Source organism: Callithrix jacchus, chromosome 14, assembly GCF_049354715.1.
Source record: "Callithrix jacchus isolate 240 chromosome 14, calJac240_pri, whole genome shotgun sequence".
In the NCBI taxonomy this organism is placed as follows: Eukaryota; Metazoa; Chordata; class Mammalia; order Primates; family Cebidae; genus Callithrix; species Callithrix jacchus.
In genome coordinates this window covers 64,767,754-64,793,538 of record NC_133515.1, presented here as the reverse complement: position 1 = coordinate 64,793,538, position 25,785 = coordinate 64,767,754, and the positions used below count along the sequence as shown (strand labels likewise).

At 37.7% G+C, this 25,785-nt stretch overlaps 1 protein-coding gene across 49 annotated transcripts in view; it reads right to left on the bottom strand.

Annotated features, from left to right (window-relative positions):
* Window positions 1-819: 819 nt before the first annotated feature.
* Window positions 820-25,785, bottom strand: part of NRXN1 (neurexin 1) — a 1,160,645-nt gene continuing 1,135,679 nt past the window's right edge. For all 49 annotated transcript variants that reach the window (XM_078349361.1, XM_078349363.1, XM_078349383.1 and 46 more), the window contains one exon: window positions 820-4,229. In XM_078349361.1, coding sequence (XP_078205487.1) covers window positions 3,922-4,229 — 308 coding nt within the window. In that variant the 3' untranslated portion in view covers window positions 820-3,921. The remainder of the gene's footprint in view (window positions 4,230-25,785) is intronic.

Below are 25,785 nucleotides of genomic sequence, written 5' to 3'. Positions count from 1 at the left end.
GGTCTGATTACTAGTAATAGGTTTTATACAGCAACCACCTTTGAAGTGCCTACATATTTTTAAGGGAAATTAAATTATATATCCTTTAATTTAGACATTAAGAAAATGTGGATTGTTTCTTCTGTTATGTTTTTACAATCATGAATAGTAATAAAGAAATAACACATATGTCTAGACACAAGGGCAAAATGAATTAAGCATCATGTTCAGACCTTTTACTGTTGAAGTAAGAAAAACAAACTTGTGCATGTTTATCAGAAAATCATTTTCAAGGACCAGGGTTTTAAAACAGTTACTGTTGAACTAAAACTTACTCTGATGAAACATCTGATTCCTAAAAAGCTAATTTGCCTTGTGAGAAATAGTTACATGGAAATAAATAGTATGTTCTTTTACATACTTTTTTTTTTTCAAATAACATAATGTGAGAGTCAAAGATACTAGGCAAATTGTAACTAGTATGTGATAGTGTTGGAATTTAATCACAGGTTTACTTAACTTGGATTCCATTGTTTTTTATAGAGAAAAAGCATGTTTATGAAATTAGTGTTTTTATGTTGTTTTCAACTAACACTGTGTGAGTTTATGGTTTCTGGCATATCACGATGGGCAAATGTAAACCAAGGTACATTTAGTGGCTATACCTTTAAGTGTATGAATATAGAGGTGTTTGATGACAATACAAGCCAGAAAAAAGAGAGTCAGCATTCTTCCTCTAGTGTATAAAAATTGGTCTTCCCTTCAAATGCAGTTTTCTTTACTGTCCCATTAATTAAGAAATAGTGCCACATGTAATTTTTAAAATCAATAAATCCACAGTTGTATTAAGAAATATTTTATTAACAAAACAGTAAATTCCACTTGCTTAGCATTTCCAATAATGGATAAATTGGCCTTGCAACAGAAAAACAAACAAATTTTAAAAAAAAGAAGAAAACCCCTTAGATACCCAGTCACACAAAGCACTAGAAGGGTAGGGTTATGTGGCCTCTCTTTGATGTCTTAGGGATTGACCACTTCACACATTATTGTAGTATTTGTTGTTTTAAAAAAGGCAACACATTACATGGATAAAAAAGAAGCATACTCAATCAGAAAAGTTACAGTCTAGAGATGTAGTCAAATTTATGCCAAGTAGTGTGAAATCCTCAATCAACTGCAAACTATGCATGGAACCCTGATATGTTTGGTATGAAGATACTTGGGATTCAAGTCATTTTCTCCTAACTCCGTTCCTCTCTTTTCTTTTTCCATCCAGGAAAAAATAATTTTAGCTAGAGTTTGTGTAAGCCATTAGAAATATTTTTACTGATAATATTAAATTATATTATTGCGTGTAACTTTAAAATTTCTTCTGGGAAGAAACATTCAAATCAATCCCAAACAACACATTTCATAGATATACTGCTTTAAATTACCATTCTTCAGTTTATTTTCTGCTATATTTTAGCATCTTTCCAGATGGAAATTGGTTCAAGCTTAATAGATAAAATAGAAAAGCAACCTTAAAAAGAAAAAAAAAAAAACCTTCAAGCTGTAAATTAGTAGTTGTACACTTCCCTTCTGATTTTACTGGCTTTCCCTGAGTAAGACTGAATGAGACGGTGGGGGGTGGGGGGCGTGGAAAAAAAAAGATTTGTGAATTATTTTATTTTACCTGGCAAATTAAAAATAATGAAAATCTAAAAAAAAAGTAATGGATATTAAATTTTCATTTTATACCTTCTACTTTCTGGGTTATAAAAAATCTTTGTGATTCTTTGTATACAACAGTGACTTGGCAACCATAGATGGTGGTAATTTGCTATGAATTACACGTATTTCTAAGGTGCTGTATGTCTGAAATCCAGGCCACTTGGCTTTTTTCATCAACTAAAGTATCACAAAAGATGTTTTGCATTTTTTGCCTTGCTGATTAAAGCTAATTGTAAAGTTATTCTTCTCTTCTACAAAATCTATTATCATTCTTTTAGAAGGTATTCAAGTAATGCGACCACCTTTTACTGAGGCATCACCTTGTAATCTACTAATACATTTCTTTTGCACTGTCTTCTCATATTAATAATTTATTGCTGTGAACGTCATTGAATAATATGCAAAAACAAGTGTATAATCTACTTTTCTAGTACTTAATGTGTTAAACTAAAGCTATATTTAATAATATATGTGTAAAACCAGAAAAGTTAAAACATAGTCAATAATTAAGAGAGAATATTTTTTTTAAATGGGTAGTAATACAGAATCAAAAATTACTGAAAAATACTTTTAGTTGAGAAAGTGTTTACTTTCCAAAAATGTTCATCATGCACATCAGATTCAGAGAATATATATATTATTTTATTCAAAAGAAAGTTTTCAATTGCAGCAGCCAGAGTTAAGGTGTAGATTAACCGATTTTGCTTCCATAACCTGCCCACATAATGGTTCTTATTCATGCAGCAGTATATCAGTGATATTTCTATTTGATAAGGAAAGTTTATTTTATTAGGGACTAAAATCTTCTTGGGGTTTCCTGGGAGCAATATCTCAATGAAGCAAATCACCCTATTTGTCATCAATTCCTTGGCACAAACCTCTGCCTTCCTGTTTTTCAATTCGTCAATAAATGTTTGCTACTGTATGCATGTTTGGATCTTCTAGCGTACCTGATGGATTGTTGTGGATGTGTGTGTGTGTGTGTGTGTGTGTGTGTGTGTGTCTGTGTGCGCACGCGTGTCAAAATAGTGAATGTAGGTGGGAATGTGAGTATTTCAGGGAGAAGAGATTATAAGATACATATGTATATATTTGACTTTCTAATTCACACCTTTCATACAAGTACTAAAACTTAATTGCAACAGAATGAAGGCTGTACATATAAGAAAAAATGTAGCTGAGTCTTTTTATATACATTCATACATATCTTCCTTAGAATAAACACTACACTGTAATTTCTTTAAAAAATAAAAGTAAGTAATTGTGGCAATTTATAATGGTGGCAAAGAAAAAAAAAACCCAACTGAAATAATTGTTGCTCTGATGTCATAAAACTCCCTATACTTAGCAACACTTATAACATTGAATTTAGCAAAAATGGCTGAAGAGCAGAGATATATTTTGCATTTTCTATACAACAGGCTATAAAACGTCACTTATCACAGTCCAGAAAGCACACAGAGATGGATTTTATATAAACATATGTAATAACATAATAAGCGTGCATGAAAATTTCCCAATGATTGCATCTATGCCCTCTTGTTTTTGTTTTGAAATTTTAGTGTGAAAATGTGCCTTATATTTCACATTTTTGAAAATAAGGCCTCCATACTTTTTTTTTCCTCTCTCACAACCAGAAACAGGCTTTTTGAATGTGTTCCTACACAAGTCTTCAAAAAAGCCAGCACTTTGTTTCAAATGCAAGTTCCAATCCCTGCTCCAGTTGCACCAGGTGGCAAACTCTTAAAGGTTTGCAGGTTGAGTCATTCAAAAGGACAGTCTTCTCTGGCAATTGGACTAACTGACTTCTCAGGAAAGCGCTAGCACTTTGGCTAAATCCAGGATCATAGGTAGCTTCTTTTTTGTGTTATGTTTTGTGTTGGTTTTTGTGTTGTGCCTTGATGCTGTAATACTCCTTTGCTTTATGAATGCGTGCGGTCATCACTGTCTTTTAGAAATGTTCCAGCAACATAAAGACAGGCAGAGTAAATGAAAACACTGTGGATGTTAGGGAATTTATTGGCCCCTGTTGTTTGTTTTTCTTTTTTGAGAAACAAGAGCATGAGATACTTGTTTTTATTTTTTTTTTTAAAGTCTTTCCTTCCTGATTGCATTCCCTGTCTTCTTTTGTATGTGCTTCATAAAAAGGAAAGTAAATAAGTTTATATTATGTCTCAGATAAAATGAAGACTATTTCTATACAAGGGTCCATTTAAGATCTTGGGATCAGACATAATATTCTTTATCCTTGTTTTTCTTATTTTTGTTGGCGCTTTTCGCACTGCTGGGTTGTTTCTCCTTTACAACAGCCCCATTGGACTGCGCTGAGTTACTGATGTAGTTTCGACTCTCGTCCACATGGTATGAGCCTTCATCCCGGTTTCTGTACTTGTACATGGCGTAGAGGAGGATAAGGATGCACAGGGCGGCAGCAGCTACTATCCCCACGACCATACCAGTGGTGCTGCTGGACTCCCGGATCACTTCTGCTGAGCCTGGGTACGGCTCTCTCCCGCCTGCTCGGGTTGGGTTGGCTGTAGAAAAGAGGATGAAAACAAACACAGAGTGACCATTGAGTTCACTGCATCCCAGAGAGCTATATTAGCATTCATCATTTATTTCAGTGCCTAATGTTAAACACCTATGCTTTAGGAAAAGTATCCTGTTACTAAATGTAGCTATCGCTTTGTCTCACGGTTACTAAAAACTAGGGAGTATGATTCAAAGTTCTCTGGGAGAGGTTCGTTGCTATGTCTTCTTTATTCACCAATTTTATTTACAGTTTTGTAAGCGTTGCTCCAAATCAACTCCAGTAAGCTCTAAAGGGCCATATTGGTGGGTTAAGTGAAAAACCACAAACCCAACATAAAGAAAATCAGAACAGCCCTATCCTATAATACTAGAGGGAATCATAAGAATCAAATTGGTGGTGCTCTAGAACGTAGGACTAACTCTAGACTGAATCAGGACAACTAAATTTAGGATTACTTTAGAAATCGTATTGCCTTGTATTGTAAAGAATACAGTATTGAACAGAAAGACAATCCACACATTTTAACTGTCTTTTTAAAGTGTAATTTTAAATTACATTTTATAAACAAAAATAGACTAATTTCCATTTTGTTGGAGATTCCGTTGTTTACATAAGTATGTGTGTATTTTATTAATTCATTGGGGGATCTCCCAAGCTAAAGTTTGGAGGAGAAACTAATAAAGTATTCTTTCTCAGTTTTAAATACAGTCTAGATTGATTATCTGAGTCAAAACTCAGAACTACTTAATAGATGATAATAGGAGGCTGGCTAGTCTAGTTCTATTCAACTGACAAAACCCTTCTTGTGTCTCCCCAAAGTACAAATGAAGCTCTTTCTTGGATGAGAGCAATGGATTTTGGGGTGTCTGTCTTCTTGAAGGCTTGGTTAGACACTGAAATTGACCATCAATGGGGAAGAATAGACCTGAGATTTAATTGTAGATATGGGGAGAAGAAAGGCCAGCTCTTTTCCTCTAAACTTCTTTTGTTGTTGTTAAATATAAAAGGATACAAACTACATAGAATATTCTGTTCTACTCTGACTGTATGTCATGTTCTCCTTGTGAATTGTGTTTTCTGTTTTTCCCTGAATCAACATCTTCTCACTTGTCCTACATAAAATTATTACTTTTCAGATGTATTAAAAATGCTACAATTTACAAAACACTACTTTTTGCCAATTATGCATAATGAACAATAATATCAAGATTGCATATATAGGCAGACCCGACTCAAGATGGCGCTGTGAGAACAACCCAGGATTGGAGCTCTCGTTGTGTCCGCGGAGAGGTGAGTCTGAGCTGCATTTCCAGACTGATCTTTGTTGCCCACGGAACGGGGAAATTCCCAAGTGAAGAGGAGACGCGGGACGCCAGGCGGAACCTCCGCCTGGCGAAGCCGGCAGCCGGGGTGGTGGCGGCTGGCCCTGCCCAGCGCTCCCCACAGGGCGCGCTTGTCCGGGTGCCCTGTTGAACCAGCAACCGGAGACGTGAGAGGGCTGGACTTGAGACTGAGCTAGACTTGGACAGTGGGCCAGCCCAGGGGATTGCAGGGACAGAGCGTTAGGGGTGGCCTAGTGGGACGAACAAAACCGCGATTTCAAACAAGCAGATGGCCCGAGACGCTCTGTGGGGGAGGGGCGTCCACCATTACCGAGGCAACCCGCCCCAACTGAGATACACGCCCATTGCTGATGCAGCCTGCCGTTGCCGAGGCAACCCGCTACAACAGAGAGACTCCGCCGCAGGGCGTGGCGGAGAACACAGCAGAACAGCGGAGCCAGGGCGAGCCTCACGACAGCAGGGCGGAGCCTCGGCATGCAAACAGTGGCTAGTCTGCGTCCTAGCTGGGCAGGACCTCAACGGACATCCAAAAATAAAGCCCAAGCCCCTCAACACAGAGCATTTGAGAAAAAAAAAGGTTTTTTTTTAATGTGCTCTGTTGCAGCAGAATCAAACATAGGAGCCTAACAGCCCTGAATGAACAACAGAGCTCACAGCTCAGCAATTAAGCCCCTATAAAGTACAAACTGTCTCCTCAAGCAGCTCCCTGACCCCTCTATATCCAAAAGACTGACATTAGGCAGGCATCATCCTGGGACAAAGATAGCAGAAAAAGAAACTGGTAGCATCCCTCGCTGTGCCACAGCAGCTAGAGGTGCACCCCAGACAGGCAGGGTCTGGAGCGAACCTCAGCAGTCGTACAGCGAAGGGGCTAGACTGGTAGAAGGAAAACCAAGCAACAGAAATACTTGATCATCAACATTCTGGGTGTCCACTCAGAGACCCAATCGAAAAGTCAGCAACTACGCAGACGACCAGCAGACAAATCCACAGAGATGGGAAGAAACCAGCGCAAAAAGGAGGAAAACACCCGAAACCAGAACACCTCGCCTCCTAGAAAGGACCAAAACTCCTCCCCAACAAGAGAACAAAGCTGGACGGAGAATGACTGTGACGAAATGACAGAATTAGACTTCAGAAAATGGATAATGAGAAACTTTTGTGAGCTAAAAGATCATGTATTAAATCAATGCAAAGAAACTAAGAACCTTGAAAAAAGATTTGAAAAAAGATTCGAGGAAATAACAAGAATGGATAACTTAGAGAGGAATATGAATGAATCAAAGGAGCTGAAAAACACAATACGAGAACTTCGCGAACCATGCACAAGTTTCAGTAGCCGAATCGACCAAGCAGAAGAAAGAATATCTGAAGTCGAAGACCAACTCAATGAAATAAAACGAGAAACCAAGATTAGAGAAAAAAGCTCAAAAAGGAATGAACAAAGTCTCCAAGAAATGTGGGACTATGTGAAAAGACCTAACCTACATTTGATAGGTGTACCAGAAGGGGATGAAGAGAATGAATCCAAGCTGGAAAATACTCTTCAGGACATCATCCAGGAAAACTTCCCCCACCTAGCAAGACAGGCCAACACTCAATTTCAGGAAATACAGAGAACACCACAAAGATATTCCGCAAGAAGAGCAACCCCAAGGCACATAATCATTAGATTCAACAGGGTTGAAATAAAGGAGAGAATACTAAGGGCAGCCAGAGAGAAAGGTCGGGTCACCCACAAAGGGAAGCCCATCAGACTCACAGCAGATCTCTCGGCAGAAACACTACAAGCCAGAAGAGAGTGGGGGCCAATATTCAACATTTTTAAAGAAAAGAACTTTCAACCCAGAATTTCATATCCAGCCAAACTGAGCTTCAGAAGTGAAGGAAAAATAAAATCCTTTGCGAACAAGCAAGTACTCAGAGATTTTGTCACCACCAGGCCTGCTTTACAAGAGCTCCTAAAAGAGGCACTACACATAGAAAGGATCAACCAGTACCAGCCATTCCAAAATCACACTGAATGCTAAAGAGCATCAACATAATGAAGAATCTACAACAACTAACAGGCAAAACAGCCACTTAGCATCAAAATGGCAGTATCAAATTCACACATAGCAATATTAACCCTAAATGTAAATGGACTAAATGCACCAATCAAAAGACACAGACTGGCAAATTGGATAAAAATCCAAAACCCATCAGTGTGCTGTATCCAGGAAACCCATCTCACATGCAAGGATACACAAAGGCTCAAAATAAAGGGATGGAGGAAGATTTACCAAGCAAACGGAAAGCAAAAAAAAGCAGGAGTTGCAATTTTCATCTCTGATAAAATAGACTTTAAAGCAACAAAGATCAAAAGAGACAAAGAAGACCATTACATAATGGTAAAAGGATCGATACAACAAGAAGAGCTAACGATCCTAAACATATATGGACCCAATGCAGGAGCACCCAGATACATAAGGGAAGTTCTTAACGACTTACAAAAGGACTTAGACTCCCACACAATAATAGTGGGGGACTTTAACACTCCACTGTCAATACTAGACAGATCAACCAGACAGAAAATCAACAAGGATATCCAGGGCTTGAACTCAGATCTGGAGCAAGCAAACCTGATAGACATTTACAAAACTCTCCACCCCAAATCCACAGAATACACATTCTTCTCAGCACCACATCACACCTACTCTAAAATTGACCACATAATTGGAAGTAAAGCACTGCTCAACAAATGCAAAACAACTGAAATCATAACAAACAGCCTCTCAGACCATAGTGCAATCAAGTTAGAACTCAGAATTCAGAAACTGACCCAGAACCACACAGCTTCATGGAAACTGAACAACTGGCTCTTGAATGTTGACTGGGTAAACAATGAAATGAAGGCAGAAATAAAGAAGTTCTTCGAAACCAATGAGAACGAAGACACAACATGCCAGAACCTCTGGGACACATTTAAAGCAGTCTCTAGAGGAAAGTATATAGCAATAAGTGCCCATATGAGGAGAATGGAGAGATCCAAAATTGACACCCTATCATCAAAATTGAAAGAGCTAGAGGAGCAAGATCAAAAAAACTCAAAACCCAGCAGAAGACAAGAAATTACTAAGATCAGAGCTGAGCTGAAGGAGATTGAGACACGAAAAACCCTTCAAAAAATCAATAAATCCAAGAGCTGGTTTTTTTGAAAAGATCAACAAAATAGACAGACCACTAGCCAGATTGATTAAAAATAAAAGAGAGAACAACCAAATAGATGCAATAAAAAATGATAAAGGGGAAATCACCACAGATTCCACAGAAATTCAGACCACCTCATCAGAGAATATTACAATCAACTATATGTGCATAAACTAGTAAACCAGGAAGAAATGGATAAATTCCTGGACTCCTGTGTCCTCCCAAGCCTAAACCAGGAGGAAGCTGAAACTATGAGTAGACCAATAACAAGGTCTGAAGTTGAGGCAGCAATTAAGAGCCTACCCCACAAAAAAAGCCCAGGTCCAGACGGGTTCACAGCCGAATTCTACCAGACACACAAGGAGGATCTGGTACCATTCCTTCTAAAACTATTTCAAACAATCCAAAAAGAGGGAATCCTTCCCAAATCATTTTATGAGACCAACATCATTCTGATACCAAAACCCGGCAGAGACCCAACGAGAAAAGAAAACTTCAGGCCAATATCCATGATGAACATAGATGCAAAAATCTTCAATAAAATATTGGCACGCCGATTGCAACAGCAAATCAAAAAACTTATTCATCATGATCAAGTAGGATTCATCCCGGGGATGCAAGGCTGGTTCAACATACGCAAGTCTATCAACGTAATTCACCACATAAACAGAACCAAAAACAAAAACCACATGATTATCTCAATTGATGCAGAGAAGGCATTTGACAAAATTCAACAGCCCTTTATGCTAAAAACCCTCAAGAAACTCGGTATCGATGGAACGTATCTCAAAGTAATAAAAGCTATTTATGACAAACCAACAGCCAATATCATACTGAATGGGCAAAAACTGGAAGCATTCCCTTTGAAATCTGGCACTAGACAAGGATGCGCTCTTTCACCACTCCTATTCAATATAGTACTGGAAGTTCTAGCCAGAGCAATCAGGCAAGAAAAAGAAATAAAGGGTATTCAAATAGGAAAGGTGGAAGCCAAATTGTCTCTATTTGCAGATGACATGATAGTATACCTAGAAGACCCCATTGCCTCAGCCCAAAAACTCCTGAAACTGATAAGCAACTTCAGCAAAGTCTCAGGATATAAAATCAATGTGCAAAAATCACAAGTATTCGTCTACACCAATAACAGACTTACAGAAAGCCAAATCAAGAACGAACTGCCATTCGCAATTGCTACAAAAAGAATAAAATACCTTGGAATACAACTCACAAGGAACGTAAGAGACCTCTTCAAGGAGAACTACAAACCACTGCTCAATGAAATCAGAGAGGACACAAACAGATGGAGAAACATTCCATGTTCATGGTTAGGAAGAATTAATATCGGGAAAATGGCTATACTGCCCAAAGTAATTTACAGAATCAACGCTATCCCCATCAAGCTACCATTGACTTTCTTCACAGAACTGGAAAAAACCACCATGAACTTCATATGGAACCAAAAGAGAGCCCGCATAGCCAAGTCAATTCTAAGCAAAAAGAACACAGCAGGGGGCATCACCTACCGGATTTCAAACTATACTACAAGGCTACAGTAATCAAAACAGCATGGTACTGGTACCAAAACAGAGATATAGACCAATGGAACAAAACAGAGGCACCGGAGGCAACACAACATACATACAACTATACAATCTTTGATAAACCTGACAAAAACAAGCAATGGGGAAAGGATTCCATGTTTAACAAATGGTGTTGGGAAAACTGGCTAGCCATGTGCAGAAAGCAGAAACTGGACCCCTTCCTGACACCTTACATTAAAATTAACTCCAGATGGATTAAAGACTTAAACATAAGACCTGGCACCATAAAAACCCTAGAAGGAAATCTAGGCAAAACTATCCAGGACATAGGAGTAGGCAAGGACTTCATGAACAAAACACCAAAAGCATTGGCAACAAAAGCCAAAATAGACAAATGGGACCTAATCAAACTCCACAGCTTCTGCACGGCAAAAGAAACAGTCACTAGAGTGGATCGGCAACCAACAGAATGGGAAAAAATTTTCGCAGTCTACCCATCTGACAAAGGGCTGATATCCAGAATTTACAAAGAACTCAAGCAGATTTACAGGAAAAAAACAAACAAGCCCATTCAAAAGTGGGCAAAGGATACGAACAGATACTTTACGAAAGAAGACATATATGAGGCCAACAATCATATGAAAAAATGCTCATCATCACTGGTCATCAGAGAGATGCAAATCAAAACCACATTGAGATACCATCTCACGCCAGTTAGAATGGCGATCATTAAAAAATCTGGAGACAACAGATGCTGGAGAGGATGTGGAGAAAAAGGAACACTTCTACACTGTTGGTGGGAGTGTAAATTAGTTCAACCATTGTGGAAGACAGTGTGGCGATTCCTCAAGGCCTTAGAAATAGAAATTCCATTTGACCCAGCAATCCCATTATTGGGTATATATCCAAAAGACTATAAATCGTTCTACTATAAGGACACATGTACACGAATGTTCATTGCAGCACTGTTTACAATAGCAAAGACCTGGAATCAACCCAAATGCCCATTGATAATAGACTGGATTGGAAAAATGTGGCACATATACACCATGGAATATTATGCAGCAATCAGAAATGATGAGTTTGTGTCGTTTGTAGGGACATGGATGAATCTGGAGAACTGATTCATCCTCAGCAAACTGACACAAGAACAGAAAATGAAACACCGCATATTCTCACTCATAGGTGGGTGATGAAAAATGAGAACACATGGACACAGAAAGGGGAGTACTAAACACTGGGGTCTATTGGGGGGAAAAGGGGAGGGCCAGTGGGAGGGGGAGGTGGGGAGGGATAGCCTGGGGAGAAATGCCAAATGTGGGTGAAGGGGAGAAGAAAAGCAAAGCACACTGCCATGTGTGTACCTACGCAACTGTCTTGCATGCTCTGCTCATGTACCCCAAAACCTAAAATCCAATAAAAAATTAAAAAAAAAAAAAGATTGCATATATGGCAGATAAAGATGCGTGTGTACAAGTGTGTGTTCATGTTTATGTAGTAATTGAAAACTCGAGAAGACTAAAATTGTGCTTTTATTTCGCGACTACGAAATATCACTTAGTAATTAATTTTAATATTTCTGCAAAAGTTTTTGTTAATTACTGAAAATCTTTTTACCAACCATAAGGCTCTGTACTGCTTTGTTTCAAATATCACCAAGATTTATTTTGCCTTAATGTATTTTTTTCTGTGATTTTTCATTTCCTTCCCCAAATAAAGCCTTACAAATATAGCCATTTCCAAAGCAGTAGCTCTAAGTCTCAAGGTAGTGGGATGCTGTGTTCTGGTGCTACAAAATGTAGCAGGTGAAAATTTTTATGCAGAATATGTCATTGCTTGTTTTACAAAAGCCCACATAGTGTGGCTGAATAAAAAGCTTTGGAGTTGCTTCTGTGCCCAAGGTGGAAGGACACAAAGACTATAATCCACTGTATTTGATTACGGGAAATTAATTTCCTCTCATGAAAAATAGAATCTACCTCGGTAACTTGTCACTATCTGAAAGACCAAAGGCAGCACTTTCTCTTTTAAATACAGTCATCTTTGCCAAAGTGTGCCAATTAGCTCAGCTGCTTTCATACATGAAAACTTTCATTTTGCGGTGCATTCTTTTACTATGGTGTCTTGAGAGCTCAGAAGGAGATTTTATTTAAATGTCATCTAAATCATTTTTTCCAACCTGATGGAATGCTTTCATTTTAAACACATTTTCACAGTTACCTCACTTTTACTTTGTCTGTCAGAATGGAATAGGGAGAATGGAGATAAGATTTAAATGATTTAGCTTATGATAGTAAAATTTGAGAATTTTAATGGAATGCTGGATTTATATTTTGTATACTAAAAGACATATTTTTCAATAAAAATTGGTATAAGTGGACTCATCAAAAAATTTTTATCTGCTTAAGTATTTCTGAGATGTTTTCAAAAGAACTATGCACATAGTATAATAACAGGAACTTTGTGTTAAAATAAAAATGAGATCACGAGGCAGGAGAATTGCCTGAACCCAGGAGGTGGAGGTTACGGTGAGCCGAGATCGCGCCATTGCACTCCAGCCTGGGTAACAAGAGCGAAACTGCGTCTCAAAAAAAAAAAAAAAAAAAAGGCCGGGCGCGATGGCTCAAGCCTGTAATCCCAGCACTTTGGGAGGCCGAGGCGGGTGGATCACGAGGTCAAGAGATCGAGACCATCCTGGTCAACATGGTGAAACCCCGTCTCTACTAAACACACACACACACACACACACACACACACACACACACAATTAGCTGGGCATAGTGGCGCGTGCCTGTAATCCCAGCTACTCTGGAGGCTGAGGCGGGAGAATTGCCTGAACCCAGGAGGCAGAGGTTGCGGTGAGCTGAGATTGCGCCATTGCACTCCAGCCTGGGTAAGGAGTGAAACTCTGTTTCAAAAACAAAAACAAAACAAAACAACAACAACAAAAAAATGAGATCACAAAGTCCATAAGCCTGAAATACTTCAACTGTGCCATATACGTTTGAAAACATCTCCTGTTTAAGGAAAATACTTTCTTTTTTGTAACACTAGCCAAAATGTTGCTTAAGTCATGTAAGGTCTAAAAATATCTGTATACAAAACCCAGATGTAAAACTTCTAAATATCATGTTTCTTTAAAATATAACCTACAGAAACTCTTTAGATTAATTAGATCTCATTTGTCAATTTTGGCTTTTGTTGTCATTGGTTTTGGTGCTTTAGTCTGAAGTCTTTGCCCATGCCTATATCCTGAATGGTATTGCCTAGGTTTTCTTCTAGGGTTTTTATAGTTTTAGGGCTTACATTTAAGTGTTTAATCCATCTTGAGTTAATTTTTGTATAATGTGTAAGGAAGGGGTCCAGTTTCAGTTTTCTGCATATGGCCAGTTTTCCCAGCACCATTTATTAAATAGGGAAGCCTTCCCCCATTGCTTGTTTTTGTCAGGTTTGTCAAAGATCAGATGATCGTAGATGTGTGGCGTTATTTCTGAGGCTTCTGTTCTGTTCCATTGGTCTATATATGTGTTTTGGTATCAGTACCATGCTGTTTTGGTTACTGTAGTCTTGTAGTATTGTTTGAAGTCAGGGAGCATGGTGCCTCCAACTTAGACAACCTACAGAATGGAAGAAGAATTTTGCAATCTATCCATCTGACAAAGGGCTAATATCCAGACTCTATGAGGAACTTAAACAAATTTACAATAAAAAAACAAACCCCATCAAAAAGGGGGCGAAGGATGTGAGCAGACACTTCTCAAAAGATGACATTTATGTGGCCAACAAACATATGAAAAAAAGCTCATCATCACTGGTCATTAGAGAAATGCAAATGAAAACCACAATGAGATACCATCTCATACCAGTTAGAATAGTGACCATTAAAAAGTCAGGAAATAACAGATGCTGGAGAGGATGTGGAGAAATAGGAACACTTTTACACTGTTGGTGGGAGTGTAAATTAGTTCAATCATTGTGGAAGACATTGTGATGATTCCTCAAAGATCTAGAACCAGAGATAGCATTTGAGCCTGGGTATATATCCCCAAAATTACCAATCAATAATTCTACTATAAAGACACATGAGGATGTATGTTTATTGCAGCAGTATTCACAATGGCAAAGACTTGAAACCAGCTCAAATGCACATCAATGATAGACTGGATAAGGAAAATGTGGCACCTATACACCATTGGAATACCATGCAGCCATAAAAAAAAGGATGACTTCATGTTCTTTGCAGGGACATGGATGAAGCTGGAAACTAACACAAGAACAGAAAACCGAATACCATATGTTCTCACTCATAAGTGGGAGGTGAACAATGAGAACACATGGACACAGGAAAGGGAACATCAGACACTGGGGCCTGTCAGAGAGTGTGGGATTGGGGAGGGATAGCATTAGGAGAAACACCTAATGTAGATAGATGATAGGATAATGGGTACAGCAAACCACCATGGCACATTTCTACCTATGTAACAAACCTGCATGTTCTGCACATGCATCCCAAAACTTAAAGTATAATAAAAAAAAAGACCTACAAAACCTCCACCAAAATTAAAATCTAAACCCAATAAAGAAACATATTATCTTCTTCCCTGATTCAAATTAAAATTTGAATAATCATCATAGCAGATATTATTACAGGTATGTTTGGAATATGTAGTTATTCCCATATCTAATATTTTTTATGAATACTTATGCTTCACATCTGAAGGCTAAATGAAGTTTTCCTAACTTTTAAGAATATAAATATTTATGTGTTAATGGGACATCTCTCCTAGATATGCAATAAAAGACCAAAAAGAGTTAAATATATTCATGAATTATAAATGTGGTTTCTCTTATTGTCACTATTGCTTTATTTTGATGATGACTGAAAAATCTCTGAAGAAGTCTTATATTAATGTAGAGACTAGTATTAATGACTAATATGGTTAAATGTCTTTTTATATAATTTGTTCAAAATTTATATGAAGGAGAAATGCAGTCATCTCAACCATTTACTAAAATGTGAAAAAATAAGAGAAACGTATAATTTGTATATTTCATGGATTTGAGAATTTTGCATAGAGGGCTATACTATGTAAGAAACAAAAATGAGACATTTTTTAAAAATTAAAGCAATCTGAAACATGTTTTTTTCTTAGCAGTGTTGAAAGCTGAATAATGTAATTAACTGAAGTTTACTTTCACTGCTTTTTAATTTTTTTTGTCCCAGCACGTGACAAAGAATAACTTGTAAAAAAGATTTAACTTACTTAAAAAAGCAAGTGAAAGAGAATAATGGAAGAGGAGCCAAAATATGGAATATACACATATAAGCTTAAGTCTTTAACTCTTGAATCATCAGAGGTTTCCTGTGATGTGTAGGTAAAAGCAAGCTGATGTAGCCAGTTCATTATGTTGGGCCCAGGAGCATAAGGAACTCTGGTCAGTGGAAAACTTCAGTAGGACCGACAGTGATCTACTACATGTGGGGAGAGCAGGAATGCACACCTTCATCACAATAGGAAGGCTTTTGACTTTTGCTGCTATTTTTAACCTAAATGATTTGGAAGCTGCTCATTATTCTAGCAAGGACACAGAGCAGTACAACAGTTATGATTTATTTCATATTTGTATTCACTTCTTTCCTACTTACTTCTGAGATTCACTTAGCCAAATGGCTACAGAAAAATTCCTGGCATTCTTGCATAGATAATGCATGTTACCTTAAAGGACCACTGAAAAGTAGCTTTTCATCCCTCCTCTCTTTTCTAGCATTTGGCAAGATATGGTGGTCTCTAGAAATTTTCCACATGGTCTTCTTTGTCCCAGTAGATTTATCAGGAATCCTATGAGTTTTCTTTTTGTTGTTGTTGTCTAATATTAATTAGACAACAAAATACTCATCTCTTCCCAGCTTCTTGTACCCTCTGTTGCTTCCTCCATGCTCCTCTCTATTCTTCCTCCCACTGCCCCCTCTTTATCACCTCTGTGCTTTGCTCTTCCAGCTCCTAAATTATCCCTATCAGGGCCCTCTCCAACCCCAGGTAAATGAAGGTAGTCAGGACTTTTTGCCTCTTGGGTTGGTGTATTACTCAGGAAGGTGTTCAGTAAGCCACAAAATGTATTGTCAAGTTCCTAATTTCAAAACGCAATGTAAAATAATTCTTACTGGCACAAATGTCTAAGTGTGATTATTTCACTAGAACAAATTTTGTGTTTCATTTTGGCGTGATTAAAGTGTAACTTTCTAAATTTGTTTGCAGATGAAATTGTATACTTTATCAAAACAAGTAATATTTGATCACCTAATTTAAAAAAACTTTCATGATGCATATGGTGATATGAGGGGGGCACATTAAGACATTAAATTTTTCATTGTATTTATTGCATCATTTCATTGTACCTAATCATACCTTATCATATGCAAATCGAAGTTAAGTCTTTCAGTTACCTAGCACAATGATTCACAAATGAAGTGCTGAAATAACTAAGCAATTTGAAAGGTACATTTTTGAATATTAATAAATTATTCCAAGGAGATTTCACTTTGCAATGGAAAGTGACATCCTTCATTATTCTTTCTGAAATTGGAAACATAGCAGTCAATTATTGTCATTAAAGACAACTGCTCTTGATCTATGTATTTGTGACTCTGCATGATAAATGGTGTTTATAATCCTAATTCCTGATATAGAATGGGGTTTGGTAGGTGGTGAGACCTTATATTTCTATTGATGAGTGAGCTCACCAAGATATTAGCATCCCATCAGATGCTCTTTTTTATCACTCATATTGTCACTTTTATGAAATTATTTTGTAAACTTGAATGAGCTGTTCTTCCACTGTAATCTTACATAGATGATGATCCTAAAATTAACTTTCAAGGTTAGATTGTAGTTTCCAGGTAATTTTTCTGCCTGCTTTTTTTTCTTCAGTATAGACTGTAAATGTATGTGTATGTCATCAACTATGACCCTGGCACACCAAAGACAAAGCAAGAGTATCACTATATCCTGATGACAATGAAAATTCAGCTTTTGAGCTTTGAGAAAAAGATTGTGAGAAACTACCAATCTAGGGATTACAAACCATGCTAGTGGTTAAAAAAAAACATAGGCCATATATGTAAGATCAATAGGGGATCATAAAACTCCATAATGCTCAGCATATATCATTCTGCTAATCAGAACTCTTAAATGTCCTGTCTTGCAATGATCCTTTAAAAAAGGACTTGTGGCAAGATGCATTTACTGAATTTCTTCTCACTAACAGTTTCTGACCAGTCTTTCTGGTTTCCTCATAAATTAAGCTTAAAGGAATAGGTTTTAAATTTCTGTCTCCACCCCACCTAGGAAAAAGTTGCCTAAAATGATCTCATTAGGCCAGAGTTCTATACTGTGTCTAATAGATGTGGAAGTTATTATAATTCTAGGCTAGCCTTAAAAGTTTGGATTTATAGGGGAAGATGTGACTTGACTTTTCCAGTAACCAGTTTCATTAATACTGTGAAAAGAAAATTGGAATTGTAGCCTCCTGGGGTGTTTGTGAATTGAGATTAGCACAGTTTTTTCCTCATTTGGAAAAAAACAGCTCAAAGTTTATTACTTTTTCTTTTTTTTTTTTTCCTCAATACTGTGTAGGCCAGAAGAAATAATTATGATGTAATCATTCATAAGAAGCCATGTTTAAATGCCACATTTGTAGGAAAGCAGGTACACAATGATTTATATGATATGCATGAATTTGACTCATGCTGTGGTTTTGTGAGAAGTGAGGGATGCTGGATGTTTCAAATTCCTTCCATTCTCCCTCTCACCAACTCCACCCATGCCTGAACATTCTAAGGTTTACTTATGAAGGTCAGACAAGAGTCTTGAGAGAGGACATGTCTGACACATCTTAGCCCCTTCCCCAGTACCTTGGAGATTTAGGAAGAACTTGGAAATCGATAAACCTCTGCTACCCATTTGGCTGCTGTGTCTGACATACTCCTCTGCTTCTTTCAAAACCACCAAAGCGTGCATTTGAAGGGCAGTTAAGGGGCCACCACTCTGATATCAAAAGGTTCATTATCTTCTTCAGAGATTTAGGTATTTAATGGGAAGGGATGCTAGGCACAGAAAAACTCATCATGTGCTTGTACGATAGAGAAACCCAACTAGGACAGGTTGCTACCTCAAATGGTACCACATGGAACGGAAGAGACAATGAACATTCATACTCTGTATGACTCTGGTGACACTGAAAACAGAAACATGCACAATCTCCCTCATCTCCAGGGGAAGCTGTAGGATCATGGTAATTACAAATCTTATTCTTCAGTTATTCAGTATATTATGAACTCTATGCCCACACCTTAGTCATCTGTAAGCTTTATAGACTTTTTACATAGTGATTGTATCCTTGTTTGCATCCATTGTGGTGCTTACTCAAGCACCAGTGTGCCTACTGTTCTCCTGGCCCTTCACAGTCTGTTCACAGCTATCTACTACAATTTATCTTCTATATCTGTCAAAGGAAGTTACAGTCATAATATTATTGCTGTCTCCAAGTCCCCACATACCCAAAAGAGTTCAACCTTCATGTAAGCTTTTATCTTCTGTCTGTTTCAATAGTACTTATTTCTCAAAACTTGGCTCAAATGTCTCATCTTTTATGAATTTTTCTCCAAGAAAATCCACTCCTTCTATCAACAAATACATAATGGGCTATAGTTAACATTCCAGTGATTATATGAGGTCCTGGGGTATAGGAAATACCCAAACAAACTTGATGTATATGTCCTCATGGACCTTAACATATAATGAGCCAGAGAGGCATACAAGAAAGAATCACACAGTTAAGCACAAAGTAACAGCTGGGTTACTCATGATGAAGGAAAACTGTAGGTACTATGCAGGAGTCGGACAAAGGTTTCTGATTGCAACTGCAGAATCCGAAAGATCTTTCTGAATTTGTGACTCTTAAGATAAAAATGAGTAGAAAGTAGGCAAGTGAAAGTGGGCAGAGGAGTCTACTAATAACATGTGGAATAACCTTGAGGAAACAGTTTGCTTTTCAGGAGTAAACAGAGTGGCTGTAGCACAGTGAGACTAAAGGCAGAGTGAGAAGAAATATCAAGATGGACCTGAAATTTATCACAGAGATTGTAGACTATAGAATGAAGCCATAAGAAAAAGATGAAAATATTTGACCCCATAAATAACAATTTTATGTGGCAAAAGGCATATCATCAACAAAATGAAAATGACAAAGGACAGAGGAAATATTTGTAGTGCATATGACGGACCGAGAGTAAATCTCTCTAAAATGCAGAGTGTGTGTCAACTAATAGGAAAAAAGACAACCTCCCAGAAGTATGGATAAAAATACACACAAGCAAGTGGAGAAGAGAGCTCAATGCTGATGAGAATATTATTAACTATTTGATTGCTATTAGAAAGTAATCCAATAACACCTATTACAAATGCTTTAACAAATTCAATCATATATCACATCAGTAATTTTAGTATTCTGTACTATTGTAAAATCTCACTTAAACGTTTCATTCAACTCTTTTGTCTTTTTTCAACTAGATTGTTGGTCCTTTTACAGTTTCCTGTGACTCTGTTTCTCTTTCTTCTTAGTTCTCACACCTTCCAATTTCTAATGAAGATTGAACATACCGGCTGAGAACTGTATGTCGTCTGACTAATTAGAAGAAAAAATTCTGTCACTTGATAAATTTTCAAGGGTAAACTGGTTTGAATCCAATCATTAAGAAAGTGTGAAAGCCAGGCATTGTGGCTCACTCCTGTAATTGCAGCACTTGGAGAAGCTGAGATGGGGGTTTGCTTGAAGTCAGGTGTTCAAGACCAACCTGGAAAAGACAGCCAGTATCTGTCTCTAGAAAAAATTAAAAAAAACATTAATTGGATGTAGTGGTGCACACCTGTAGTCCTAGCCGCTCAAGAGTCAAAGGTGGGAGGATCACTTGAACCCAGGAGTTCAAGAATACAGTAAGCCATGATCATGTTACTACACTCCAGCCTGGGAGACAGAGTAAGAAAGTGAGAGACCTTTGGTATTAAAGTTTTGAGTAAAGGTGCTAAGCGAGGGGGCTGAACTCGGGCATTAACATCGCATACTTCTTTAGATAATATTTTAACTCACTACGTCTGTAACCCTCAACCTTCGTAATATCTTCAGTAAAAAAGATAAATATAGCATTTATTTCATTAAATCAGAAATCAGTTCTTCTGTGCTTGGGAGAATTGGGATCAGTGTACAATAATGAAAATATTGTACCTGCTTTCCCTATGCTTCAAGGTAATATGTCACTTAATCCCAATGACTGACATCACTAAGCTATTTAAAGTTAACTGAGTCACCAGTCTGTAGTTTGATTCATTTGAATGTCTTATTTACATCAACATCATCTGACACCCACAGTACTGCAAATAGTTGACAGCTAACTTGGGCTCTTTTTTCAATTCAGAGTAGTTGCAGAAGTTTCTAGGGTGCCTATCTGTCCTGCTGCTATTGGAGTTGAAAAGGATCTCATTAGTCAGGCCTACTTTCCATAATTGTCAAGAAGAAAGCCATACAGGCAATAACTGAGAAAATCAGTTTCAAAACTAGGGAGCCCAGAAAGTCTGTGTATGTTTTTCATCAATATGTATTACGTTCCAGAAAAATGCAAGAGTTATATTTTGAAATGTTGATGATACTCCTTATTAACTGATTTCTACTCATCTAAACTTCTTGATACCAAAATAGCCTCTTTTCCTGGGAGCTCATTGACTACAACACCCAAAAATATATACATCCAGAAATCATTTTCTTAAGATCAATTTCCATTTTTACATATAGAAATTTGAATAATCTGTCTTTACAAAAAATGAGATTTATTCCACAGAATCCTTAAGGCCTGAAACTAGAAATTTTTGGAGAACCTGGTTTATTCTAAGACAAAATGGCAACATTATAGCTAGAGTAATGAGGAGTGTGTGTGCAGGTGTGTACATGTGAATATGGTAGCAATCCTTCCAGTTCTCTCTCAGAAGTTGCTGAGGTTGCCGGGCACAGTAGTACATGCCTGTAATCCCAGTACTTTGGGAGGCAGAGAGTGGAGTATTGCTTGAGGCCAAGAGTTCCAGACCAGCCTGGGCAACAAAGGAAGACAACTCCATCTCTACAAAAAAATGTAAAAAATTAGCTGGGCATTGTGGTGCATGCCTGTAGTCTCGGTACTGGGGTGGCTGAAGTGGGAGGATAACCTGAGCCCAGCAGTTTGAGGGTGCAGTTAGGTATAATTGTGGCACTGCATTCCTACTGGGCAACTGAGACTCTAACTCAAAAAAAATTGCTACAGTCCTTCTTTCTTTCCCCTCCTTCCTTTCCTTCCTCCCTCATTCAAATAAATAGGTAAAGCCAAGCTTTCAAATAGCTCCATGAAAAATTTAGCAATAACTTGGGGTGAACTTACTTAAGTATCAAAACCCTCATCAAAACCTTTCTTACTTCCATATATTTTAACATTACTCAATTGTCAACTGATGCTTAACACAGCTGCTATGACTTCTGCTTCCCTGCGACACCTACATTTCGTGTCTTATTTTACTTAGTTAACAACTATTACTTCTCCTATTATTGTATCGTAGTTTCTGCGCTGTAGACTTTGCACATACATTTTTCTCATTTATTCATCGTAACACTCTGTGGTATAGGTATTATAATTACAGGAAAGAAAACAGTCTTAAAGAGCATAGGCTATTTGGGCTCTATAAATGGCACAGCCAAAATTTAAACCCAGGTCTGTCTACGGCTACCAACATTTTATAATACTCAGTGTATCTGCATTTATGACTGTAGATCAATCTGTTATTGTTTCTGGTTTTATTCCTGCATTAAATGTAAAAAACACTTAGCATTTTAGATATATTTTCTAAGCAGTTGCCCAAATCTACCCCTTCCAGCCACATTCCTCTTTACCTGCTGCCGACTCTCTGTCCTTTACTGTGGGAGTTCACATCCCCACAGAATCTTAGAAAAGCAGCAAAGAGTGGTAAGAAGAATATCGGATTATGTATTAAGTTTTAGCCCAGGGCCTGCACCTAACTTTTTGAAAGATCATTTGCAGTTCATTATCCTCTGCTAACATTCCTTTATCAGAAACATGATAATGACACATAAATTATTTATATCCCAGGGCTACTGTGGGCATCAGATCAGATAGGGCATTAAATGTGAAAGTGTCTGAGGAGGATGAGGACTTGGTGAAAACAGTAATCGTCTGTTTGTTTTCCCTACATCTTCTACTCAAAAGCTACTGAATCACAGCTGTTCCAGCAATCACAGTTTTGCATTATGTACTGCACACAGTGTCTCAATCAGCTGTGGCAGTGACCATCAGGGACGTTATCTCCCTGGAAGTAGTTGTATTTAAGGAATTCCTTTTCATGAATGGCGGTCTTGTGAATTCAGGTGGCAAAAAATGGTCATTTGCATTGTAGGGCATGTTGTTTCAGGCCATTAATTGTGGTGCTGCATGTGGAGGTTGTTTCTGTTTTTCTGTGAGACAGTCTATCTTTAGTGGATCAGTGCTCTCTGACTCCTATAGTTGGAGTGAATTACATTCCTCCCTCTTTCAAAATTTTATTATGGTATTTTATGTTTTAGGTGTCATAAAATCAATCATCTAAGACTATTTTTTGGTAATAAATTGCTGACAGCTAGGCTTATTATATTGGTAAAAACTCTTTTGATTAGGTTTTTCTGTTTCTTTCTAAAATTGTTAAGTCAGTGTTCTCCTGCTTCATTCCCTGCTTTGGAATTGCACAGTGTACTCTGGATGAAATCCAAAGTAGACTTTCCACAGCAAGGTTGCATGCTGGGTCCTAGGTGCAAACTTCCACTACCAGGTTGCCTGCACGGTGTCTATATGAACCCGAGTCATTCTGTGTGATGGGGCACTGTATAATTTTCCTGATTTAGAAGTGGGCCTATTCACTTTGGGTGATCATCTTTATATTCCTGTCATGAGACCATTGCTGTCTCAATTTTCTTTTCTTGGGAACAGATCATATTCTTTTTGGTGAAAGTGCAATAGCTGAGGTGAAAGATTAGACAACTTCCCCTCTGAGGCCACTGGGGAAGTGTGTCAAGCCTGGTACTAGGAAATATGAAAGACAAGACATCCATCATGGTGGGGAGGTTGAGTGGGTGAGTGTGCCTGGTAAGTCATACTGCTGGGAGTATTCCTGAGTGTCCTAGGAAGGAAGCAGGAAAGTTAGTCATTCCTTCTCTCAAAAGCGTTCTCCCTTTCTCTCCCCCTCTCTCTCTTTTAGTATAAAAAGCCTAAATTTTTTTCCTCCAAAAATAAGAAAAGCAGATGATATGTGCCCCCCTCCTAACATAGGGACCTAAATTTATCCAGCTAAAGCATTGCTCCTGTCTTAGTGGTTACTGAGAAAAGTTTTATGCCGATAGAGTTTAGAAATACTCTGAAAAACTTTCTAGATGTGAAAGTATCCATCATTAACATTTCCCTTTCTTGTTTTGGAGTATTTCCATTTATGATATGGTTTACTATTTACTTTGCCAGTTCTACTAATAAAAGCTAATTTATTTTATCAAAGCTTTCATGTGGATCAAAGTGCTTTAAACACACTGTCTCATTTTTATCAATACAGCAATGTCATGAGCATTGAACATCATTCCTATCATTTTGCAGATGTAAAAAATTGACTACACAGAGATTCAAAGATTTGCCTCTAATTACACAGTAGGTGGCTGAAGTGAGATTTGAACACAGGCATCAGGATTTCCCAAGTTTACTCAATGAAACAAAATATTTCATTGTGCTCTTAGATGTGACAACATCAGTATTTTTCTTTCTCCTAGATTTTTTGAATGTAATTAATGGCATCTGGCTGTACTGGCATCTTTCATACACCATTTTTAACCTGGAAAATTCATAAAGTATTCTGGTCTTTGCTATTATATTGCCAGTACCAGGCTTCTTATAACATCCTGCATATGATTAAGGAGCAACTCATGATGAGAGTGATTTAATTGACAAGCTACTGTGTTGAGATGAAAGCTGAAGGCTAAAGCCAAATGTACCATTTGCGGCTCCTTGGAGCACATGCGCCAACAGTGAAAGCATATTGGCTCCTCATGGAGGCAGCATGTCCTGTCGATTAGAATTCAGAATATGCTGGCTTACCGCTGATATCATCTGAGAAAATGAAATTAATGAGCTACCAAGAAAATGCCACAGGAAGCCAATTTCATGATCAGGACAAGTATTTGACACAAATTACAACACAACAGGACTTCATCCTTTCTGGATTTCATGTTTTCATAAGAGATAAACTTACCCTATATTTTTCTAAACCTGTGCTACATTCATTCCTCCCTTCGAGGTGGTTAAATATTTCAGAGCATGGATGTGCCTCTTGTTGTCTACTTCCAAAGCTCAACAGGACATGTGCCATACTTTTAAAAGGCTCTTACCATATTTTAGCATCTTCCAATAAGAAATTGTGATGTGAAACCAGTTATGAATGCTGCAAGGCTGGCTACATATAGACTGCCTAAAAATGTATGCTGTACTCATTACTGAACAGAGTTTTCTGTTGCTTATTGGAGGAGGCTTCCGTGTTAGCAACCATCTCTATTTTCTACAGACTTCAAGTAAATGCTTAATCTACTTAGCAAACTCACTTACATGCTAAGTAATAATTATATATGGCCAATCATATGTTAGCTAAGTTATTTTAATAGCGCCCACTCTCTCTAATGACTAAAGAGATGTGGCCATTTTTTACTCAGAAGAAATGTGTAATGCCTTACGAGTGACCTCACTGCAAGGCAGAATAATGCCTCCATTCGCAAACAACCAGTGCCAGTAGCAGTGGGTCCTCTACCTATCATTGGATGTGTCATAATTCTTTGTTGAATCCTTGGTATGCGGAATGTGCCAGGCACTCTGCCAAGCATTGTATATGAATCCTGTTTTTTCAATCTCATAATTAACCCTGTTCTTCCCATTTTACAGACTAGGAAACTGAGCATCAAAACTACTAGTAACTTTCCCAAGACCAGGAAAGGGCTGCATCTCACACTAGTTCTATCTAATTCCAAAGTCCTGGCCATAACTAATATTCATTTCTGGTGGCATATCACAATTCTTTTAAAATGTTGCTAAGAGCTTTTCTAAAGTGTGACAAATAACCATTACATTGTTAAAAAAAGAAAGTCAAACCTCACAGAAGGGTCAAAATAGTTTGATTACATACAAATTGCTATATTAAAAAAACACATGCATGAGTGCGTGCACACACACGCACACACACACACGCACACACATGCACACACAGCATCTTTTGCTAGTGATTTTGTTTCCTGCTGGACTCCTGGTGGAAACTAATCTTGTTGATTAAAAACTGGTTGCTGGGAAAGTTGATCTCAAGTTGACCAAACAAAGATAGAATTCTTCCTGCCT